The sequence below is a fragment of the Populus alba genome, chromosome 7 (assembly GCF_005239225.2).
Source record: "Populus alba chromosome 7, ASM523922v2, whole genome shotgun sequence".
Taxonomy (NCBI): Eukaryota; Viridiplantae; Streptophyta; class Magnoliopsida; order Malpighiales; family Salicaceae; genus Populus; species Populus alba.
The window spans coordinates 13,353,990-13,380,075 of NC_133290.1; the positions used below are offsets into that span (position 1 = coordinate 13,353,990).

Below are 26,086 nucleotides of genomic sequence, written 5' to 3' on the forward strand. Positions count from 1 at the left end.
CATATTTTTCAAGATAATATTTTTTTAAACTAGTGCTGAAATTGCTAACAAAGTGTTACTAATAATAACAAAAAATTAAAGGTTAATTTGACAATGACTTTACAAAATCAATAGGTTTGACAAGTATGTGGTCCTTTTAATTTTGATATTTTAAATAAATAAAGCCTTTATTAATACCCCCATATAAATACTATTGATTCATAAATATATTGTCACTATATGTAAGTATTGGTTGAACAGTGCACCTTATAGTGTAATGAATTATTGATATGCCACTAATTAATTGTAGTAATACATTCATACTTGACTTTGAGTTTTTGCTTGACCTCAAATTCATCACTAGATAAGCCTAAATTTAGGAATCCCTATAACTCAAAGCATAATCATTATATGTTATTTAAGTATACCCACTCACATCCTTAAATTTACTATTAAAAGATCCAATAAATTGACTTAGTAATTTAACTAATTTATCTTCCTTAACTCTATCAACAAGATGGTTATTTTCATCATCATTTGATTTGGATTCTCCATATCAATATAAAGTATGTGTCATACATAATCAAGCTTTTCATATTTATAATTTATAATGCTGGTATTAAATTTCTTGCAACACTCTAAAATAGAGGGATCAAATAAATGTGATGCTTATGTGCTTATTTGAATTAAACGTAAGTGAGCTTCATACTAGAAATTTTTTTTATTTAAATAGAGCTTTAGAATCTATAACTCAAACAAAACCCTAGAATTTACAATCCATTTTCATTGGTCAACCTAAACATTAAATTCATATGCCGTCACTAACAATGGGATACCCTAATATAACAAGTTGAACGTGTCTTAGTTTGAATCCACCCAAGTAATATCAACTTTAATTTCAAACTCATTTCACTCAATTCAATCACATATAAATCTAGATAATTTATTAAAAGACATATAATCTAATAATTAGAAAACTCATTATTTCCTCAATTTCATTGTTAGTGTTGATAATAATACCATCATAAAGCATAATATTCCAATACTAGAAAATATTATATCAAACATAACAAAACTCAAGTCTAATTTATTAATATCACATATTAATTCAAGATACATAATTTCAATAAAAGTTTATTAGACAAAACTCTAAAACCATATCATGATCAATAGCAATCTAATTTCATTAATTTTTTTTGCTTAAATAACGTAATTCACCACCTCAATTGATATATTACATACCTAATTATCATAATTTACAACTAATTCTATGTAAATCCTTTCTTTGTGCATTTTTTTGTTTGCATTATTTTTTATTTAAATTTTGATTAGGCCCCTCCATAGTATTTTTTGGATTGTTGATCGTTGGATTAAAAAAGAAATCAAAATACAGGAAATTGGGCAGCAGACAAATTCTTCAATTTTTTTTCATCAACTTACATGGACCTTATTTTTTTTATAAAAAAAAACCTGGAACACATTGCTACAAGCAGATAAAAGTTATCTCTAACAAAAAAGCAAATACCCGGGCCAAAGGAAGCCTGGAAAACTACAGATGGAGGCTTCTGAAATACAACAAAAAAGATGTGCTGCAATGTTTTCTTCATCAAGGGAACTACTCGACCAATTCCCCAGTCTATGATGTGTGCAAGAGGTCAGATGTGATTCACTCGATTGCATGTCTCAATCATGTGTACAACAGTTACTACAAGTCGGGAGAGTCAGCTCTGAGATCTCTCGCGCATTTTGGCTCTGGCAAAAAATACTCCAGCCAGAAGACCTGCAAAAGTAATTATCTTTTGTTAGTTCATGTTCTTCAAGAATGCCTGCACATATACACCTTCTGTAGGTGTGTCGTGTGTGCATGCTCGAATTCTTGTGCATTTCTGCTAAACGAAGAAATGTTACCAAATAAAATGCTTGCTGAGTTTTGCAAACTGGTGGGCACGTGGAACAAGAGGATGCCAGCAACAGACAGGGGAATCTTGTTCAGCGACCCCACAAGACTGCAAATTGAAAATCATGGATGAGAAGTGCCTAGAATACATCTTTCAATAATTGACTATCTTTTATTTTAATCCTGACCTGTATGTGGTAGCCCCTGTTTGATGAAGAAACCACATAGAAGTGAAGCTGATTGCCAGACCCAAGAATCCACTAAGAGTCACAACAAACCAAAAGGTTGGCAACCTCAAAAGTGGTCTGCAAAAAGGATTTAGGACATTTAAGCAGACATACTTTCTGTAATCCATTGAAAGAATATACAGATTCAATTGAAAAAAAAAAAATTAATGTTTAAGTTTGAGAGAAAAAAATTGCTGTAAAGTCGATACGTGGTATCTTCAAGTTGAAAAAAAGTTAAATGCAAGTTCTGGAAAAGCAATCTTATATAGCAATTATGACAAGACGACCAGAAAGAGAAACAATAAACAAACCAATGAACTTATCAAATAAGCATGGGAAGCAGGGAAGAAAGTGATCTCAGGGTGATTCAAAGTTGAAATAGCTAAGTAAGCCCTATGAACATCCTGATCATGTAGAGACTAAACATTCATATTCATTGTCAGTGTATACAGTAGACGGGGTACCATTCACAAACATAAAACCAGAAGTAAAGGGGAAATGGAAATGGAGAAGAGAAGCTCACGTTCTGGACAGATAGTCAACTTCATTGAAAACAAAAATAAGAATAAGCCCCAGAGGCAAAGAAAGAGTATTGTTTAGCATAACCATTGAAAACTCATTCAAGTTTCCAGATTTCGTGACATGCTTAGCTGTATCCATGACCCTGCGTAGAGTCAACTGCAGCAACAAAATAAAAGAAATAGAAAATCTATCAGCTGCAGTTTAGAATTAAAATGAAACACAGCATGTTAACTGAGACAGCTGTTAAAACATAAACATATTAAATGCATAAACCAACTTTTTTCTAAGAATCAAATTTCCCAAATGAAAAATACAAGAACTAGGCGTATCTACAGTCATCTTTTCAAGCTTGCAACTAACAAGTCAATTTCTATCAGCCTAAGTCGTCGTGATGGTTATAGGTAGGAAGTTTTAACTACCAGACTGCAACCTTACGTATTTAGTCATAAAATATGCATGGTGGGTAATTTAGCAAGTAATGAGATCAATACGTTATTTTTTACTTTATGTATATTACTATCAAGAGAAGAGAGAATTGAGTTTGGTTACTCTCTTATTGATTATTTCTTTATCAAATACTCTGTTTCATTCACATCTCTAGAAATACTAGCATTTCCAAAACAAGTCACTCTTATTCAAGCTCAAAGAAAATATAGAGCATCCATACCCATCATTTATATTCATTACATTGCAACTTTCCAACGAAACTTACCTGCCTTTTGCATTTAGGAGTAATATAAAATGGGAGTAAACCGAGCACTACAAATGGAATGCAGATCCAAGGTCAAAAAGACTTGCAGATTAAACTTTCTGCCACTTCCATCAACAAGAAGGTTTGAACTCACATGCAAAAGGGGAGAGAAAAAAACAACCCTTGGATTGGGGGGGGGGGGGAGCAAGGAAATAAAAGGCAAAAAACTTGTCCACCCCAAATCGTCCTCAGCTTTCCATTAAAAGCTGGTAGACACTTGAAATATTTGGCCTCTAAGATTCATAAATCCAGAACAGCAATTTATGTGAACCCTTGCCAAAACTAATTATTTAAACCCATTTTCTCTAGAATAAAAGGTGAATCTAGAAACAATTTAATGCACTGAATTCCTTTCCTACTCCTAACTACCCTAAATCCTTAAGACAAGATTTTAAAACCTTAAATTTACTCTTAGACATGATTAACTGGCCTCCAAAGATGCCTTTTTTGAAGCTTGGTTGTTCATAATAGCACTTGGGATTTGTTTCTCAAGCACAAGCACCTCAAGTGGTCAACCATTATAATTTGATTATTTAGAATGATCATACCAATTGTTGTGAATGTCTAAGTTTCAAGATTGCACAAATTGGCAAAGCTACATATGATTTCATGCAAGAGAATGGGCAGTTGAGTTTGCAAAATGAAATTTGAGTATTTAAAACCAGATAATATATAAAAAAACAATTTTAACAAATTAACACACAAAAATAATGAAACAAATGTACAAAAAGCAAAACCTATAATTCATGTACTCTACCGAATAAGATGCTGTTAGGAAACAGTTTATGATCTGCCATGCATAGCCAACAGCATGGAAAGAAAGATCAGTAATCCCACCAGAAATGGCCGAAATAATCTGCACAAGGCAAAAAGAAAACCTTTTTTTAAACTTGTCAGCACAGTAACATGAGACCAATGGTTCTTTTAAAGTCAGCATTACACTACCAATCCAAATGTGATAGCTTGTTCCCATTTTGGTGGTATACAATAATAGGAGTAGTTTAATACAGGAAGATGCTATTGATGAAACCACCAAGTCAATACCAAAGCTACATTACCTAGCTAACTGTATTATTCTAGGTGCGATGTAATACTTCTTAAACTAAATTCCAACACCATTACTGTAACAAATGAACATACCATTAAGAACAGAGCAGCCCATACTCTACTGTCATGGTCCTTCTGGAATAAATACATTTCACCAACCGCAGTTATGACATTAGTAACATTCTTCAGGATTGTGACCATGGCAACATTGATGTATTTCAAACTGCAGAAAGCACAAAACAGCAAGAATTGATGTAATCAGTAATGTAAACATAGCTGCTAATTATAATTTAAAAATTCAAACACCTAAACACAAGCAATCCAAAAATTGAGATCTCATGATTGGCAGCACTCTCACAAGAGTAGAAAGCAAGGGGGTGGGGGAGCATGTAGTGTCTTAATAACTATTGTATATGTACCACTGAATCTAGATGCCAGATTCATAAAATATTGTGACAAGTGTCCATATTGTTCCCTCCAGACGCTAGAAAAGTACACTCTTGAATTTCCCCTCAAGATAAATTATTTTCTACTGTTTTCTGGTGTCTGCATTAAAAAAGTAGATTTTTATAGTTTAGATTATAGGGGGGCTGAAACCAAAACACTCAAAGTACAAGTGCCATTCAAGAAATCAGATACTTTACTGACAATGAAATGCAAGTATAAAGAGAAAGAAGTATCCTGTTTCGACTCTTTTCAGTTGTCAGATGCAAATTTACTGATGATTAGGCATCCTCTCATCTATATATCACATTCTGTAACAAGCATGCAACCAAAGGAAATGCCACAATTAACTACTTTCAAATACAGAACCAGCATGCAATTATAGAATCCCAGATCTGTCACACACATCTCCTAATTACTATGATAACTCATCTTAGTTAATGTCCTTCGTCATATTTACTTTTAGTTAGCCAAGTAAACCAACCTCTCTGATTGCTTCTTATTGTTACCTAATAAATTAAATTTACCAACCAAGCATGTATTTATAAGCATACACGGTGTTGTCCATTAAACAAACTTGTATAACATCTTGTTGTCATGTCTTGTTCATTCACCTATATTCAACATCTTTGTACATAGTTGATCTATTTAACAACTACACATTAAAAGTGTTCAATACATGTGCAATGACCCACACACAAAAACTAACCTATGAAAGATATAGTAGCACTCCTTAAGTACACTTCAATCAAGGATTCCAAAGATACTTCAATTGGTGGCCTATCATCCAAGCCCTCTTTCAATTTCACTTCGATTCTCTAAAAATAGTTTATCAACTACTAATGAGATAACCCAGTGAATGGTTAAAGAAATAAGCATGGGAAACTCCTGAAGTTTTCAACATATAGGCCCAACATCATATTAACATAATATTTGCACAAGTTAACATGCATGACAATTGAATGTCCATATCTTATACCCACATGCTACCTCAATGGTAGCATATGTAGCATATAGGTGGCCAAAATTTCATGTAAAGCAAGCTTTCCTCTTTTCACATATCATGTGCAATTATATCAACACAGTATTTGGGCTAAAACACATCTTTTACTTTAAAAGAACACATCATAGTTCAATTTTTCACAATCACTCTTATTTAGCAACTATCATATGAAGTTTTCATTCAAACTTAGGTTATTTATGTATATTCTGAAAAGTCAGCGAGCATTTAAAGAAACTCTACATACATAAAAACATCTAATTCAATAGGATTTATGCATACTTATTAATTTAATCACTCACCTTAAGCTTTAACCCTTTTTCCTTTACTTTCTCTCTTTTTTTCTTTTCTAACTTCACAATCTAACTTTGGGTTTCTTTCTAACAATTCTATTCATTTAAGCTCTAATACTTCACATTTGTTCTTGGAATTAAAGGTTTGGTAGTGTTAGTTTGTAGGATGGAGTTTTGCTCTCTCTTAGGTTCAAGAAATGGAAGAAAAAGATGTAGTTACTACTGAGAATTTTGAAGGAGAGCACATCTCTACCTTCCTTTTGACACCTCACAAGCATGACATGCCAAAACTTGTCCTACTTCACCAATATGACTATGTAAAATTGTCATACTTCACCAACTTGGTCATTGTCCTACTTCACCTACTTAATCATGTAAATCTATCCTACTTCTAGTTAAGTTGGTAATTGGATTTTGAACCTTCTTTTCTTTAGTTCTTTAACTTTCGTCCCCTAATTTTCTCTAATCTTACATTATTCTAAAGTAATCATCAATTATAGTAAATGCAAATTTTGGGGTGTTACAAGATCTTTTTGATTATATATGTAGTGCATTCTAGGATCAAGAAGAAATTATGGGAAAAGATCAGCTTCAAAACTAACAGGACTTTGGCCAAAGATTCTAAGCAATCTCCAACATCAATGGGAATTGCTATTTGTTATAAGAGAGAGAGAGAAAGAGAAAAAGAAGACGACAATCTGCAGTTTTGGTATTCCATGAGCACACCCTAGTAAAAATCTCAGCCTAAAATTTTGAAAGAACCCATGGAGTTTAAGCATATGATATCGATGGAGATAAGCATATAGTTCTTTCTTTATTCTAATATACCTTTCAGGGAATGTACAATCTGCAGAGAGATGAAAGCCATAACCCTGAACCTAAACTACGCTAACCCTTTTACCACCATCAGAGGTTAAGCAAAAGTTACAGTTAATGAAAGGTGTGAACATATGCAAGAGCCTCTTTGCTGTTTATGTTCTTCTTAGTAACATGTTTTACTTCAGTACTTCGTTTCCCAGAAATTTCCATATCAAAAATGTTACATTCATCCACTGAAAATGGATAGTATCCTAGTCATGCTGTATGTTATACCATGCAAAACTAAGAAAGAACTACCTGTAAGCTTTATACACTGCAGGTATATGAAATATAAGACAGCAAACCAAAAGGTCAATTTATGAAAATGAAGATTTCTCTCTACTTTATGCAAAAGAATCAGCTTGTATCACGAGCTTGATACTGAGTCTATTTCTAAGTGAATCTTACTTCAAGTCTTGCTAGATATATTTGCATTTCAAATGAGATAGGACGCAGAAAACAAATATATCATAAGATGGTGAGTTAGCAAAGACCACCTAGAAATCTAAATGTTCAAAATTTCTTTTTTATTAAAATGATATGCACAGAAAGACCATAAAGCAGAAAAGATGCCATACCTAAACATGCTTGTAACAAGCATCCCGACAAATATAAAATTCACAGGTAACCAGACCTTAATCAATCTCCAAGTTAGTGGTTCTGTTGATATTACACCCAGAAAACTCAACGTTGACACAATAATCACCGAGATAAAATTCTGCATCCACAGAACAAAGTTTCATGAGCTTTTAGAACTTATAAATATCAGCCTCATTTCAAACTAATCGCAGCAGGTAAAAATCCAACAAATATTCAAACACAAAAAAATGACAGGTTGAATAATACACAGCTATGAAAAATTACCTGGTAAAGCATCAAAGATATCCCAGCATTAAAATCATAGCTGGAAAGCACATATTTGTTGACCAGTATCATGCTGCAGGAGGAAATGCAATATGCAAGGCCAGATAATAAGGCTTCATTCTGTATTCTAACTACACCTTTACTACGTATTGGTCTATCTTTATCCTTTTCCAACTTGGCATCTTCCAAATCAATTTCATCATTCTCATGAGACTTCATTGAGAAAGAATAAGATAACCTGTATGAAGATAAGTATTGTTGGCTACACTCAACTAAACAAGAGAAAGGGGGGTAAGAGAAAAGACAAGAGCAAATTTATGGCATTTGAGCATTTCACAATAGTGTCAATGAATTATGTTTTCGTGCAAACATCATATTCTTTCTCCCATTTAAAATATTAAGAGGATCTCAGTGCAAGATATACAGTCTTGTTTATGAGCCTCAGTCATTTAATACAGCATGAATCATTACACTTTATCAATATTGGCCACTTCAACCATTTATTGAGAATATTTAAGAATAAATGTCTGGTAGGCCTACTCCATTTCCATTGCAGTTCTTAGAGCAAAATAGAACCTCCACTGCAACCTCTGCACCTTTCACTGCATGATTTGCTTATCTAATTACGTTGGCATCATCTTGATTTATACAACTCCAGTGACACATCCAATACCCAGAGTTTCTATGACAGTATAGAGAAAGTTTTCAGGTCCTTAACACACAACGCTGTTCCACTTTCCCTTTCCAAAGAAAAATGGAGAGAGAGAGAGAGTAAATGGAAAAAAAAATCCCACTCCATTCAAAGTTAGCAATAAAAGAATGCAAATAAACCATGTGCCAAGCATTCAAAGCACCTTTTTCATAATTATTTGGAAAATTTCCAAGCTTCAGAGTGCACTCTCAACAAAGGTAACACTCTAGTATTGAACCATGGATTCAGTCTGCATTTAAACAAACAACAATACAAGACCATCTGCTCTTGATTATCTAGCACATTTACTTAAATCCAGCCCATTCAATGATGCCTGGATAACAAAACACACACACACTCAGAGGAATTATACAGGCAGAAAACTAGCATGAACTCTCGTTATCCAAAGTACATTATCTCAACTGATCACTAAACATGCAGTGTCAAGGAATAAATTTGAACAGAAAAAACTAAAATAATCATGGAAGCATACCTGTTAACTACTTCTCTTTTTAATGGACTTGAGGACTGGTCTACCACTCTGTTCAACTCGTGAAGTTTCAGGACTCTTTCCTCACTTTGGTTAACCTTATCTGTATCATCTATCAGACTCCTTTCATAAAAAGAATCAGGAGAATCCAAAGAAATTAACCTTCAACATGGACACTGTCACGACCCGATTCCCGGATCCATGACCGGCACATAGGCAAGGTTCCCCTCCAAGGTTCCAAACCTATGCGAACCCAAACTTACATACAATCTTATCCTTCAAAACTCAATCAGAGTTTGTTCAACGCAGCATAAACAACAAACTAACTTCATAATATAATTCGATTGTCTTAATACAAGAGTTAATATAATTTCATAGTTTTGGAGCACTAACTTGACATAAAAAGAAAGATACAAATTACAACCAAAAGCAGGTTCGGAAGGTTCAACAAAAGTAACCCGCTATCAAGCTATAAGCCTGAAAAGAATAAATAATGAGAGGGTGAGTTCAACAACTCAGTGAGTAGATAACGTTCAATATACACACACGAGGTAATATAGCAATGAGAAATATATACACAAGTATGGCTTTAGTTCTTATACGAAGGTTTATCAAATAGGCCATAACAAGAATATCATATGGTAGAACTCGTCAGAAAATCAAAATGCAATGAGCATGAGGCTCCGTACTGTTGGATGATCAGTCCACACAGGTTGGTGTCTCCCCCGACCAACTAGGGTTCAGATACGATGTGCACAAAGACTAACACTACCCTGTTAGCATGGGTATTCTGACTGACATACCATAGGTTCATAATCATAATCAAACAAACATATTCATATCTCAAAGCTCAACTCATGACATCAATCAAATGAGGAGCATCAATTCAGAATTCACTTCAAAATACATACTGGTTCATATCAAGAATTCAGATTCAATAATTGATCATGCTTTATCATAACAAAGATAATAATCAATATATATTATCAAGAAGCATGAATCCAATTCATATTAACAAATCAAATATTTATAGTATTTCTCATGCATATGGAAAATTATCCACTCACCTGACTCAAAAGCAAACAGAAGCCAAAAGCAGACACTGAAGAAAATCCTACTAACGTCCCGTCGGTTAGAATATCAGGATTATCTGAATACAAAGGAAATATTTTCAAGAACAAATCGAAAAGACATTTAACCTATCTAATACACTTAACTAAGGGTGTATTCCATAACCCTATATGTTTTTAAACTAAACTAGTCACTTTTCTCAAAAACCCAAAATCTAACGGTTTTCTCGAAATCTAATACATAATAAAAACAACTAATAAAATTGGTAATAATTCACTAAGTAACCCTTAATTCTTCATCAAAACTAATCTGCAAAAGCTAATATTACAGCTAGGACTAATCTAGAATTTTTCCATAGTTTAGGGCCAAATTGTAACTTTTATCAAATGGAGGACCAAACTGAAATTTGTCATAAATCCATGAATATACTGAAATTCTGACCTTAATTAATCCTCAATTCTGCCCAGGATGTATCACTATGCTCCAGGGATCATTCTGGAATTTTTACTAAATTGTTAGGGTCAAATTGTACTTTTTTGTCAAATTGGAGACTAAATTGAAAGTGTTAAATTATCTTATCTATACAGTAATTCTGTCATAATTTCATATGTTATTCTGTTCAGAATCTCGGAATATGCTCCAGGGACCAATTTTTGTAATTTTTCCAAAGTTCGGGGACTAAACTGAAATTTTCAGAATTTGAGGGACCAAATTGAATTTTCTCATCTTCAACCTCCAGTCCAGATTTTAACAGAAACCCCACTGTTCTCCCCTGATTTCTAACTCAAATTTCACCATTTACACAATTCTATAACTCAAAATCATCATCTTTCAATTCAATCTCTCAAAATCAACTAATTCATCAAATACCCACAATAATCAACTCCTAACCTTCAAATTAATTCATCAATTAACTCAAAATACAAACTTCAAAGCTCTAAAATTAATCAAAACTGAAATTTAACATATTATACACTTAAAACTATAAATCTTACCTTTTTACTTATTTCCTCTACTTCTCTTTCTCCTTCCTTTCCTTCTCTCCTTTCTTTTCTTCTTCTTCCTCTTTTCTCTCTTACGGTTTGTTCTTCCAATATTTCAGATCACACTTCTTTTTCTTTTTTTTTTTTACTTCCTATTTATATATATCAACTATTTGTCCAATTACCACACTACCCTTCAATCATTTATACCCTCTCTTTAAGCCTCCAAGGGCTTTGTTGTAATATCCTATCTTATAAATTTCAAAACATTACAATCTCTCCACCTTATAAAAGTTTCGTCCTCGAAACTTAATAGAAAAGATTGAATACTTACCGAGATTATAAAAAAGATGAGGATACTCCTCACGCATCTTATCCTCGAGCTCCCATGTCGCTTCCTCACGTGAATGGCCTTTCCATTTCACTTTCACTGAAGCTTATGTCCTTCGACCTAAGCTTCCTCACTTGTCGGTCGATTATAGCTTCCCGTTGCACCTCATAAACCATATCATCCCTCAAGTCAATGGGATGAACCTCTAACACATGCGATGGATCTGACATATATTTCCTTAACATGGAAACATGAAATACCGGATGAATAGCAGACAAGTTTGGTGGTAATGCTAACCTATAAGCAACTACCCCAACTCTCTCCAGAATCTCATACGGTCCAATGAATCGAGGACTCAACTTGCCTTTCTTCCCAAACCTGAATACTCTTTTTGTAGGTGATACTTTTAAGAACACACAATCACCCACTGAAAACTCTAAGTCACGCCTTCTTTTATCCGCGTAACTTTTTTGTCTACTCTGAGCTGTTTGAAGCTTCTTTCTAATTACCTCTATCTTCTCTGAGGTAATCTGAATCAACTCTGGTCCCAGTAGCCTCTTCTCACCAACCTCAAACCAACAAAACCGGTGATCTACACTTTCGACCATATAAAGCCTCATAAGGTGCCATCTCTATGCTAGCCTGATAACTGTTGTTGTAAGCAAATTCCACTAATGGTAGGAACTTACTCCAACTAACTCCAAAAATCCATAACACAAGCCCTTAACATATCCTCCAAGGTCTGAATAGTCCTCTCAAACTGACCATCTGTCTGAGGGTGAAAAGCTGTACTCAACTGCACCTTAGTACCCATAGCTTCTTGAAATTTCACCCAAAACCGCGATGTAAATTGTGGACCTCTATCAGACACTATCGAGATTGGCACTCCATGCAACCGTACAATCTCACTAATAAACAATTCCGCCAACTTTGCATATCCATAAGTAATCTTAACTGGCAGAAAATGGGGCTGATTTGGTCAATCTGTCAACAATCACCCATATCGAATCATAACCCTCCTGACTTCTAGGCAATCCTGTCACAAAGTTCATTGTGATCCTTTCCCACTTCCATTCTGGAATCAACAATGGTTGTAACAATCCAGGAGGTTTCTGGTGTTCACCCTTTACCCTCTGACAGGTCAAACACCTAGAAACAAAATCTTGCTACATCAGCCTTCATCCTATTCCACCAATAACACACCTTAAGGTCTTTATACATCTTGGTGGAACCTGGATGCATTGTGTAAACTGTCTGATGTGCCTCTATCATCAATTCTCTCCTCAGATCATCAACATCAGGTACACAAAGCCTATCCCTATATCTCAGCACATCATCATCACCAATCACAAAACTTGCAGCCTTACCCTGCTCAACCTCATTTCGAATCCTGAGTAGGGAATCATCTTTCTTCTGAGCTGCTTTTATCTTATTCAAACAAATCTGACTTAACCTGAAAATGAGCAATCATTGCTCCAGCTTCACTAAGATCAAATCTGACTCCTTCATCCACTAACTCATGCAACTCCTTAATCAGAGGTCTTCGTACCTCCTGAATATGAGCTAAGCTCCCTGATGATTTCTACTCAAAGCATCGGCAACTACATTTGCCCTACCCGGGTGGTATTGTATGGTACAATCATAATCCTTCAGCAGTTCCATCCATCTCCTCTGCCTCAGGTTTAGATCCCTCTGCTGAAAGATGTATTTCAAACTCTTGTGATCTGTAAAGATCTCACAAGTTTCACCATACAAGTAGTGCCTCCAAATCTTCAAAGCAAAAATTACAGCCGCCATCTCTAAATCATGTGTAGGATAGTTCTGTTCATGCTTCTTCAGCTGCCGTGAAGCATAGGCAATAACCTTGCCATGTTGCATTAGAACACATCCTAACCCACTCTTGAAGCATCACAATACACTGTGTAACCACCAGAAACCTGATGGTACTGCTAGAATAGGCGCTGTAGTCAATCTCTCCTTCAACTCTAAGAAACTTTTCTCACAAGCTTCAGACCACTTGAAACTTAACATTTTTCTGCGTTAACTTAGTCAATGGTGCAGAAATTCGAGAAAAGTTCTCCACAAACCTTCGATAGTAGCCGGCCAAACCTAAGAAACTTCTAATCTCTGTCGCCGAAGTAGGCCTAAGCCACTGCTTAACTGCTTCAACCTTTTGAGGATCAACCTCAATCCCATTCCTTGACACTACATGCCCAAGAAATGCTACACTCTCCAACCAAAACTCACTCTTTGAAACTTGCCATACAACTGATGATCTCGCAGAGTTTGAAGCACCATTCTCAAATGCTGCTCATGCTCCTCTCTAGACCTCGAATACACCAAAAATATCATCAATAAAAACTATCACAAATCGATCAATAAATTGACCAAACACTCTATTCATCAAGTCCATTAAAAGCTGCTGGTGCATTCGTCAACCCAAAAGACATCACTTAAAAACTCATAATGACCATACCGAGTTCTAAAAAAGCTGTCTTTGAAATGTCCTCCTCCCTAATCCTCAACTGATGATACCCAGATCGAAGATCGATCTTAGAAAAAGAATTGAGCTCCCTGTAACTGATCAAACAAATCATCTATACGAGGAGTGGGTATCTATTTCGAACTGTCACCCGATTCAATTGCCTATAATCTATACACAACCTCAATGACCCATCTTTCTTCTTCACAAACAACACCGGGGCTCCCCAAGGGGACACACTTGGTCGGATGAACTTTTTATCCAACAAATCCTGCAACTGCTCCTTTAACTCCCTCAATTCTGCTGGCGCCATTCTATATGGTGCCATTGATATTGGTTCGATACCCGGAACCAAATCAATACAAAACTCAATCTCCCTATACGGAGGCAATCCAGGTAAGTCATCAGGAAATACATTGATAAACTCTCTTACTATAGGGACTTCCTCTAACTGGGGAACTTCTTTCTCTACATCCACTATATATGCTAGGTAGCCCTGTACCCCTTTTTGGGCCATTTTTCTCGAGATAGCCGACAACATAATTGATGGAGACCCAATCTTATCTCCTTGAAATACCAACCCAACTTCTTGATCTAGATCAAACATTATTTTCTTACCCCAACAATTTACTGAAGCCCTATGCTTAGCCAACCAATCCATTCCTAAAATCACATCAAAATCAACCATATCTAAGACATTTAAGTCTCCCATAAAGATCTTATCTTCAATCTCTATTTCACAATCCAGATACACATACTTTACTAATATTAACTCATCTAAGGGAGTGGAGACTGAAATGGGGATTTTAACAAGGTTGGTTGTTTATCTAACCTCATGGAAAAATATGGGGACACAAACGAATGAGTTGCACCCGTATCAAACAAAACTTTTGCTTCAAAAGATCAAACATGAACAACATGTTGAGGTGTGGATGTACTGCCCTACCTCCTATACCTTGCATTTCTAAACTTCACAATATGGACATCATCTTTATTATCATTTACTTTAATAGTATTAGTTGTTCGTCTATTCCTCGGCATTTCCTAAAATAAAAGTGAGAGCACTTAAGTCATGCTGGAATAATAGCATGATGATTATCACAGAATTTCAGGATAGCCTATCTATCACAAGGAAGAAGACATACTTGATGAGAATTTAAAATTTCAAAAACAACAAACAAGACAATACGGATCCTAATGCTCCACTTATTATGAAATTAATTATATTATTGTTTCTTTAACCTAAAGCTCTGATACCAAGTTTGTCACGACCCGATTCCCGGATCCATGACCGGCACATAGGCAAGGTTCCCCTCCAAGGTTCCAAACCTATGCGAACCCAAACTTACATACAATCTTATCCTTCAAAACTCAATCAGAGTTTGTTCAACGCAGCATAAACAACAAACTAACTTCATAATATAATTCGATTGTCTTAATACAAGAGTTAATATAATTTCATAGTTTTGGAGCACTAACTTGACATAAAAAGAAAGATACAAATTACAACCAAAAGCAGGTTCGGAAGGTTTCAACAAAAGTAACCCGCTATCAAGCTATAAGCCTGAAAAGAATAAATAATGAGAGGGTGAGTTCAACAACTCAGTGAGTAGATAACGTTCAATATACACACACGAGGTAATATAGCAATGAGAAATATATACACAAGTATGGCTTTAGTTCTTATACGAAGGTTTATCAAATAGGCCATAACAAGAATATCATATGTAGAACTCGTCAGAAAATCAAAATGCAATGAGCATGAGGCTCCGTACTGTTGGATGATCAGTCCACACAGGTTGGTGTCTCCCCCGACCAACTAGGGTTCAGATACGATGTGCACAAAAGACTAACACTACCCTGTTAGCATGGGTATTCTGACTGACATACCATAGGTTCATAATCATAATCAAACAAACATATTCATATCTCAAAGCTCAACTCATGACATCAATCAAATGAGGAGCATCAATTCAGAATTCACTTCAAAAATACATACTGGTTCATATCAAGAATTCAGATTTCAATAATTGATCATGCTTTATCATAACAAAGATAATAATCAATATATATTTATCAAGAAGCATGATCCAATTCATATTAACAAATCAAATATTTATAGTATTTCTCATGCATATGGAAAATTATCCACTCACCTGACTCAAAAGCAAACAGAAGCCAAAAGCAGACACTGAAGAAAATCCTACTAACGTCCCGTCGGTAGAATATCAGGATTATCTGAATACAAAGGAAATATTTTTCAAGAACAAATCGAAAGAACATTTAACCTATCTAATACACTTAACTAAGGGTGTATTCCATAACCCTATATGTTTTTTAAACTAACTAGTCACTTTTCTCAAAAAACCCAAAATCTAACGGTTTTCTCGAAATCTAATACATAATAAAAACAACTAATAAAATTGGTAATAATTCACTAAGTAACCCTTAATTCTTCATCAAACTAATCTGCAAAAGCTAATATTACAGCTAGGGACTAAATCTAGAATTTTTCCATAGTTTAGGGCCAAATTGTAACTTTTTATCAAATGGAGGACCAAACTGAAATTTGTCATAAATCCATGAATATACTGAAATTCTGACCTTAATTAATCCTCAATTCTGCCCAGGATGTATCACTATGCTCCAGGGATCATTCTGGAATTTTACTAAATTGTTTAGGGTCAAATTGTACTTTTTGTCAAATTGGAGGACTAAATTGAAAGTGTTAAATTATCTTATCTATACAGTAATTCTGTCCATAATTCATATGTTATTCTGTTCAGAATCTCGGAATATGCTCCAGGGACCAATTTGTAATTTTTCCAAAGTTCGGGGACTAAACTGTAATTTTCAGAATTTGAGGGACCAAATTGAATTTTCATCATCTTCAACCTCCAGTCCAGATTTTAACAGAAACCCCACTGTTCTCCCCTGATTTCTAACTCAAATTTTCACCATTTACACAATTCTATAACTCAAAATCATCATCTTTCAATTCAATCTCTCAAAATCAACTAATTCATCAAATACCCACAATAATCAACTCCTAACCTTCAAATTAATTCATCAATTAACTCAAAAATACAAACTTCAAAGCTCTAAAATTAATCAAAACTGAAATTTAACATATTATACACTTAAAACTATAAATCTTACCTTTTTACTTATTTCCTCTACTTCTCTTCTCCTTCCTTTCCTTCTCTCCTTTCTTTTCTTCTTCTTCCTCTTTTCTCTCTTACGGTTTGTTCTTCCAATATTTCAGATCACACTTCTTTTTCTTTTTTTTTTTTTACTTCCTATTTATATATATCAACTATTTGTCCAATTACCACACTACCCTTCAATCATTTATACCCTCTCTTTAAGCCTCCAAGGGCTTTGTTGTAATATCCTATCTTATAAATTTCAAAACATTACAGACACAGCATTAATTCCATTTCCCTGAAGTTGGAAACCATAGGTTCATCCAAGGAAAAAAACAGTTGGTAACCACAAATTAAAAAAAATGATTGGTACATGATAGGCATTGTAAGAAAGGAACAGAACATAGCAACTCAAAATCATTAAGGAAAGATGTTGGTATTGTCTATTGAGATTCCAGAGTTCTAGCGTGGAAAGTTCAGTTCCTTATACAATCAGGTTGTCAACATATTTCTAGCCTCCATTGGACCTTTTTGCTAAAATCTAATTTCTTCTCTTCAGAAAAGGGGAGAGCAAAAAGAAACGAATTGTCTCAGTTGTGCAAAATGCACTAGTCCATAGAAAGTTAACAGTTAAGATCAAGTAAGCTACATCACAACAAATGCCTTGAAACAATTGAGTTTCCGCTGTATTCACATATCACCATCAACATTAACAACATAACTCTAGAAAGCATTGCCTGATCAGCTAATGCACAACAGGATCCAGTATACATGAAAAATAGCCAAGTTTAGCACTTGTGATTTCAATTGTCAGATTCAAGTTAGAATACTCAACCTCTAATTTTGCCATACTTCAAGCTACCTACTTGAACTTAATCCTATAGTTATGTACAGGGAGGGCAAGAAAAAAGAACGAAAACTTTCAAGATTGTTAAGAGCCAATATAGGTGTGCCAATCAATTTATTCTAACATCATGCATTTCCCATCAGTTTCTGGGCAAACAAACTGAACTTAAAACAAAACTATAGCCTCAAATGCAAAAAAAATGTATGAGAAAATGATCAGAGTAACTCTTCATTATCCACCATTACTCTTTTTATCCAAATTAAAAGAACTATCAAAACAAAATGCAATAATAAACCCAAAAAGAAGGAAAGTAGAGGGATCACCTTGTACCCATTAAAGCTAGAACTTTAGCAGCTCCATAAAACCCACAAAGAAACAAACTTTTGAATCAGAAAACACCCGTTAAAGCCTAAAAGCATCAACTTTTGTCCAAAAGCAATAAAATTTGAGATATTGAGAAGCAAATCTAAAGGACCCTTTTGAGATTAGAACTAGAAAAGGCAAGGAAACGGCTTCTTGAAACTGAAAAGAGAATTTGGAAAGCTGAAGATACACGCACGAATTTTCCAAAGATGGATGATAAGAGCAGACCCAAAAACAAAGGTGCTTCTTATATGCTAGATTTCAGGATGGAGACTTTTTCATGTTTTTCCTTTTTTTCTCATTTTTTTATTCCCTCTATGATGTCTGTTAAGTACTGTTGCGTTTCAGTTTTTTGATTTGAAAAGGTTGGTGTGCTAGCTGCTAACATGGGCTGTCCTTTCTGGCGCATTATAGCAATTGTTAGGGCATTATCCATAAACAAAATGAGAGATGGTGGTGGTCCTGAACTCCTGGTAGAGTCTCAAACTGCCGTCTAGATGTTGCCATGCCCGGATAACTAATACCTTGATTAAATGTCACGAAAACTTTGACTTTTGATAATTTAAAAAACAAAAATATGTAATCGCAATATATAATATTTGCTTTGCAATTATTGCCATGTCTAATTTCAGACATTGATATGGTTCCTATGTGAATTTACGCTTTAGTCTACTTGGATCTATGACATTTTTGCTAATTTTGTTCGCTTCAACCTTCACCGCTTATTTAAGAATGATGAAAATTATTTTTTAATAATATAATTAAACCGCAATATTAAAAAATCACCTTAAAAATTTTTTGTATAAATGAAAGACAAATTTCCACGAAGATAGGTAAAATTAGCATCTCTGCTCTCGTATTAGTTTCTGAAAAAGAAAAAAAACATCAACAAATCCTAGTATTTTATGTTGATTTTCAACGAACATTTCATACAAGGACCCCAGTTAGATATATTTCCATCTTCATTGTGGAGTGGATTAGCAATGGCCAAACTTTTCCAAAAGGACCCTTTTAATAGTGGTGCATGAATGGGTGGATGGGTCATATGTTTGTAAATTAGAATGTACTTTTCTCGAGAATCCAAGATTGGGTGATTCTTCATTCTTGGTGGGCATCACCACTATGTTGTTAGGATCGATGATACTCTGTTTTGCTGACTCGTCCAAGTTCCACCATGCTCAATGGGGAAGCATTTTAGCATGAATAGGTTAAAGAAACAAGAAAGTCTCAACACGAGTTTGGCTCTTAGCTTATTCATATAATCTAGGCTGTAAGGAATAATCTTCATCTCTAGTGGAGGCATAGCTATTTTTTGAAAGAATCCACCTCCCCTCGTACACTATCCAGGCACCATTGGTGTCGCACTGTAACTCACATTTTGCAGGCAGGACTGCCCTACAGTTCAGAGCGTTTTGACACTATGAGCCGAAGGGCAACTAGTTCCCATTGCAGTCCTGCAAGACATACGGCGATGCAGTGTAGTAATATTCAATCGTGTCTAGACTCACAAGAGAAGGAATATAGGCATGGGGGCTTGATGATTGGAACTTGTTTTAGGATTGCTTGTTACCATGCTTGGTGCTTCATGAGAAACGGGATTAGAGAACTGGGGAAATTGGTATAATCTAGATGTGTAGGGTTTGAGATCATAAACAAGATAACTATGAGGAACCAAAGCAATTCAAAGAATATCCTTAAGAATTAATTTGGTTGATGGAAGATGATTTTATTGCTTTGACTGCTTGACAACCTTACCATGTTCCGTGCATAAAGCACCATCTGCAAATTCAAGTTCTTCCAATCGATGGGCATGTATCTCAGCCAAGTGAGCTCACAAGTAATGGCTGCCATGGACATGCACTCAGCTTCTGTTGAAGATCTTGATATTGTTGATTGCTTCTTGCTTTTCCAGGACACAAGTGCTTGGCCAAGAAATATGTAGTATCCAGTGACTGATCGTCTCTTTGTTAGGCATCCAGCCCAATCTGCATCACAATACCCGACTATGTTCAATTGTCTATGTGAAGGGAAGAATAGTCCTTGACGTGGAGATCCTTTTAGGTATCGCAGAAGACGGTGTGCAGCATCAAGGTGTGGTCTTCTAGGTTGCTGCGTGAACTGACTAAGTGTGGAGACAGAGCACATGATGCCTGGATCCTTGCGAAGTTCACCATCCGAGGGAGCTGGTTTCGCATTTTGCTCCATTGGAAATTTGACACGCTTAGCTCCAAGTAGACCAGTTTCTTCCAGCATATCTAAAGCATACTTTTGCTGATTAATAGCAATACCAGCCTTGGATCGAGCAACCTCTACACCAAGAAAACAGTTCAAAGGTCCAAGATCTCTGATCTTAAAACAAGTGCTCAGAAACCTCTCAAGATCCTTGATAGCTTCTTCATTATTTCCTATGATAACCATGTAATCAACAGGGTAATATGGCAGTAAAAGAATTATCTTGAACCTTAGTGAAGAGTGAGTAATCTGCCCTGGATTGCTTGAAGCCAATCAACATAGAGTAATATGGCAGTAAAAGAGAGGAGGGACGGGGTTCTGCCTCGTCTGAAGAAAATATATATCCCTTTATATTGCTTGCCTCGTCCTCCTCGTAACCATGTCCTGTATAACAAGTTGTCGCCCTTGTAATAAAACCACCACCATCATCAAATTCCACCATAGACGAATTTAGAACAAATCTACAAAAAAATTCATACCAATTATGGAGTTACTTTCTAAACTCATTCAATGCCCGCTACGAAATAATTCATAAACAATCTCATTTCAGTCCTTATAAGTTTTATAAAAATTATTTTGGTCCTTAAAATTTATATTTGTTTCAATTTAACCCTTTATTTATAAGTATTTGATCCTCAAAGCTCTTAGAAAAAAAAAATTACTTCATATATTATATAGTTTGTGCAATTAGATCCATATACGTTATTTAAAAAAATATACATATTAGCTGTGCATAAAATGGATATCCATAATTTTAAAAAAAAAACTATATATAATGAATTTTTATGACCCGCTTGATATCTGCACATTCCCATCCTTATTCCTACGTGATCTTTAATATTTGGCCGTTAAAAATAAAAAAAGGGGACAGCATCTCTTATCCAATCTCTCTTAACATTTGCCTTCGTTTAAAACTGAAACAAAACTGTGTTTTTGTCTCTGTCCCTTTCTATCCGCTATGGCTACTTTCTCTGCAACTCTACTAAAAAGCTCCTTTCCTAGCTTCTCTCTATTGCCACAGACTTTAAGAAGGAACCATCTTCATATTCCATCCATTAGAGCTGTAAAATCCACTGAGCCAGAAAAAGAAAAGGCTACCAAAACTGAAGAACCCTCTACTAATGCACAACCTTCAACTTCAACCGCTGCTCCTAAGTCCAAGAAACCTATTTATTCAAGTGGGTTCTTAACCTTCACTCTGAAAAAGATCAGACAGTTTTAAGAATAGAGAAAAGGTTCTTATCCACTTCTTTTCTTTTCTTTTTTTTGTGGCAGTGAAGAAAGGACAGATTGTGAGAGTGGATAAAGAGAAGTACCTCAATAGCGTAAATGTAAGTTTTGGTTTCATATTTTTCTTCTTTCTTGTCTTGGTTCGTTTTGTTTCCTTAAGGTTTTTAAATTACTATGTTCTTGGAGATTAGATACAGAAATCACTACTACTCTGAAGAGATTTTCTTCTCCTTTTGTGGCTTTCTTTGGGCTGAACAGAGTTATCTTTTCAAGGTTTTCAGAAATGTGACGCGGACAAAGTTTTGTCTCCATTTACCATGACTTCTCCGTTATATTCTTATACCATTTTGGACATCTTAATTGTGGTAATTATCAACGAAATATTGGTTTAGCTGTTGATTAGGTGATTCACATTCTATGGATAACCAAGATCATAATTCTCTCAAAAATCATTAAGTACTTCAAAGAAGCACAAGTTATAGGCAGCTGTTAACGTCTATAACCATGCTTTTAGGACTAAAAGAAATGCGAGTTTAGTAATTTTAGGGAAACTAGGAATGGTTTTACACTCAGAGGTAGGCGTGAAACCTGCATAAAGATTCATATGGGCTTGTATTCATCTTGAACACCAAATGAAAAGTTACGGGTACTTGTACTTCTATTTGCATCCTTTTCTTTCCCTCTTGTCTATAACCCTTTCACTTCTTTCACTTGGCATTAGTGTTCTGAAAATGCTTGAAAAATATCTTTTTTTTCCTCTGTTGCAGTATCTATCTGTTGGGCATCCACCTTATTACAAGGGCTTGGACTACATTTATGAAGACCGTGGTGAGGTGATTTTTCTGTCCTTCCTATCAACGATAAGATATCATGCAAGATTGAAATTCGGATCCTAACAGTGGATGATCGTGCTCCAACTCTACATTTCTGACTCCCTGTACGTTTCTCTTTCAGGTCTTGGATTTACGGATATTTGAGACTGGAGAGTATGCTCTTGTAAGTACTTTTCTTTATTTAATGCCTATTCTTCTTCAAGTCATTAGATGATCTTGACTCACATATAAAAATGTCATTAGTCTTTCTCGGATGAAGATACAAGAAAGGTCACATTGTGGGCCAAGTTCCAGCCATAATTGGCACGCATTGTTTCTATTAGTTTTTGCTTTCTAAAATGAAAAATATGAAAAATCATTTGAATGTGACCTTTATAAGCAACAGTTCCATTATTCTTATTTGAGGTTCAGTAGTTTAGATTTATTGTTCCAGTTGTTTCAATCCTATACACCTATGTTTTTTTTTTTCCCTTTTCGACGTAAGAAATAAAACATATACATGCAGATGTATGGCTGAAACAATATTCTGCAGTTTTTACAAACTGGAAAAGTTCTGAACCAAGATGCTAGAATGATGCATGTGAATTTGGATCGAGCCTCCAATGGAAATTTTAACAACAAAACTCAATTCTTCTTACAGGTTTCATGGGTTGGAGTCCCCACTGCTCCGGCATGGCTTCCAACAGACATGCTTATCAAGGTATTCTTAAACTTGGCTAGTCTGAAATTAGTTAGTGGTGGTTCTTGACCTGGTTAATTGGTCTTGAATTGGCACCTACCTCAATCCAAGCTCAAAAGGTCAATCCAACTGCATCATTGTGATTAATTTGGTTGAGCTTACTTTTATTTAGAAGCCTTTCTGAGCAACCTCGTCAGCATAATCTGATATTAGTTTCACGTCAGAATCTGGCATCCACATCACCAACCGTCCCATGAAAAAGCTTAAGCCCTGCTTAGATCATTTTCATTGTTTAGCTTCGTGACCCCATTCCCCTTTCGAAGGAGTTCCACTCTTAAGTTTTGTGCTTCTGCTAAAAGTATACAGTGCTCATCCTGCAAATTTTGAGACATAATCTCAGTTCAATCCTTTTGACTTCGAACCGTTTTAACAGCAGAAGCTGTTTACCACGAGCGCCTTCCCCAGTTTGATTCCCTATCCATCTTCTAGAAGATTGTGACATGAATTCTGAAACTGTATATCCAGGAGTTATTTAGATTATCATAATTAACTAATCAACTCTCTTTTTTGCTTGCAGTCTGAGAAGCTGAATTACGAGAGATTGTGAGATCTAGGCTACTGAAGCAGAATCTCATCTTCTTTTATGATGCATGGAATGGATTCCTGCGGATCACTATACCTTGCTCATCACCATCAAAAACTTATATTGTATGTTTCCAAATCAAGGCCATTAGTTTAACTAGCTTACATCATTCATTTGATAATAAATATTGCAATGGTTTATTTATTCTAAGCAAGCTGTGAACACATTATCTTAGTTCTTTGACATTATCTTAGTTCAAAGTAATATAGAAACAAAGACTGCATATCCTTCGATAAGCTCTTTTTTTCTTAACTACAAATACGAAAGAGTGTAATGAAAAACAAAAAAGCAGGGGAGAGTGCCTGTGGATAAGAGACGAGTAGAAGGTCTCATGCACTTCTGATGCGTATTGCAAACATGCGTATTGCAAATTTTCCATCTAAAATCTAAAACATGATGAATAATTCACTCCCACCACATCCTATAAAAGCAGCTAAAGTAAAATTGAAAAAGAAAAGCTACTTCCTACTCAAGATCAGAATTTCACAAGACCCACAATCATAATACTAAGAACAGCTATAGTACCCATCAGAATTCACAACGTAAATGATAGCGGCTAAGTGACCGCAAGTGTCTAGTCTGCAACCACCGAACGATGCAATATCTTCTGGGTGCTGTTTATCGCTGACCCTGAACCACCGGGAAAAAAAAAAAAACTCTTTCCAATTCATAAACATAGACTTGGTGGCCAGGGATCGGTGTACCTTCAGTTGTCCATTGACTTCCCCTCAGCTTTTGCAACATCCTTTTCTTCATTATTAACAGCACTCTGATCAGGTCGGAATATAACTTTCACTATTCTAACAGACATGAAGGCACCACAATATGTATCCATGCCATTAGCTTTTGATGCAATTTTGTACAGTATCTTTGATTGTTCGATCTCAGGGATGTCCATCTTGTTGTGCATACTGGACCGAAAGCAAACACAAATAAAACACAAACAAGCAGATTTACGTGGTTCCCCAAAATCGGGTACGTCCACGGAGGCAGCAGATTGTATATTATTGGAGGAATAATACAAACACTCAACTCAACCCCAATACAATCCTAGAAAACCCAGTGTTTCACTCTAACACTCTGTGTTTCTCTCAAATCTGTATTTTTCACTCTCACGGTTGCACTCACCACACTTCCTCTGCACTTTACACTTCCTCTCTTGCACTCTCTTTATAGGAGAGATGGAAGCTCTTGGCAGCAGCAGCCCATGTGCAAAACAACAGCAGCCCACGTGCACAATGACAAAAGTCATGGTAGTAGTTGATGGTTGTTGGAGAAAAGGTTGACAATTGCTACAAATCTCCACCTTGGCAAGATTTTTCCATCCAATCCTCGTGATCAATCATTGCTGCCTCCAATGCGCCATATGGCGCTGCACCCTAAAGGTGCTCAACATCGAGAGATGTTGATCAAGTCCAAACAATGTTGGAACTTGATCCCTGAGACACATTTTGTGAGCATGTCAGCTGGATTATCTGCGGTACCAATCTTCTGTAGTAGAATATCCCCTTCATCCACAATTTCTCGAACAAAATGAAAACGAACATCGATGTGCTTGGTGCGGGAATGATGAACCTGATTCTTTGCAAGACAAATAGCACTTTGACTATCACAATGGACAACCACGTGCTCTTGAACAATTCCCAAATCTTCAATCAACCCATGTAACCAAATAGCTTCCTTGAAAGCTTCTGTTACTGCCATGTACTCTGCCTCAGTTGTTGACAAAGCTACTGTTGATTGTAAAGTTGACCTCCAACTTACAGGCCCTTTAGCAAGTGTAAACACATAGCCTGTTGTGGAACGACGCTTGTCTAAGTCACCAGCATAATCCGAATCCACATAACCAACTAAATTTTGTTCGAGTCTATCATCCCTCTCAAATTTCAAACCAATATCAGTTGTGCCATGAATGTACCGTAGAATCCACTTAACTGCCTGCCAGTGACCCTTTCCCGGATCATGCATATACCTGCTCACCATACTGACAGCATGTGAAATATCTGGTCTCGTACAAACCATTGCATACATTAATGCACCAACTGCATTTGCATACGGAATTTGAGCCATATGTTTGCGCTCTTCCTCTGTGCGTGGAGACATTGAAGCACTTAGCTTAAAATGAGGAGCTAAGGGTGTGCTTACCGGCTTGGTCTTACCATCTACTCCAAATCTCTGTAGAA

General features: G+C 35.6%; 2 protein-coding genes and 1 long non-coding RNA gene across 7 annotated transcripts; 1 reads left to right on the top strand and 2 right to left on the bottom strand.

The window, feature by feature from the left end:
* Positions 1-1,385: 1,385 nt before the first annotated feature.
* On the bottom strand, positions 1,386-18,746 carry LOC118040207 (GDP-mannose transporter GONST1). 5 transcript variants are annotated; one of them, XM_035047089.2, is made up of 10 exons: positions 18,247-18,745; positions 9,067-9,225; positions 7,883-8,120; positions 7,597-7,736; positions 4,517-4,646; positions 4,134-4,232; positions 2,627-2,781; positions 2,065-2,181; positions 1,888-1,985; positions 1,386-1,759 (listed from the first exon to the last, which is right to left on the bottom strand). In XM_035047089.2, the coding sequence occupies exons 1-10, from the start codon at positions 18,255-18,257 to the stop codon at positions 1,701-1,703; spliced, it is 1,206 nt and encodes a 401-aa protein (XP_034902980.1). In that variant the 5' UTR covers positions 18,258-18,745; the 3' UTR covers positions 1,386-1,700. The 5 variants fall into 5 exon arrangements, with proteins under 5 accessions (XP_034902980.1, XP_073266565.1, XP_073266566.1 ...); XM_073410464.1 differs by lacking the exon at positions 9,067-9,225 and having other exon boundaries at positions 18,247-18,746; XM_073410465.1 differs by lacking the exons at positions 7,883-8,120; positions 18,247-18,745 and having other exon boundaries at positions 9,067-9,234.
* Positions 14,038-17,345, bottom strand: LOC140955793 (uncharacterized). Its single transcript, XR_012170350.1, has 3 exons — positions 17,090-17,345; positions 16,087-16,168; positions 14,038-15,494 (listed from the first exon to the last, which is right to left on the bottom strand). It is a non-coding gene; the product is annotated as an uncharacterized lncRNA (long non-coding RNA).
* A 2,626-nt stretch (positions 18,747-21,372) lies between the features above and the next one.
* LOC118040283 (NAD(P)H-quinone oxidoreductase subunit O, chloroplastic) lies at positions 21,373-24,053 on the top strand. Its single transcript, XM_035047175.2, has 6 exons — positions 21,373-21,696; positions 21,794-21,849; positions 22,516-22,581; positions 22,703-22,744; positions 23,222-23,281; positions 23,838-24,053. The coding sequence occupies exons 1-6, from the start codon at positions 21,477-21,479 to the stop codon at positions 23,865-23,867; spliced, it is 474 nt and encodes a 157-aa protein (XP_034903066.1). The 5' UTR covers positions 21,373-21,476; the 3' UTR covers positions 23,868-24,053.
* Positions 24,054-26,086: the final 2,033 nt, after the last annotated feature.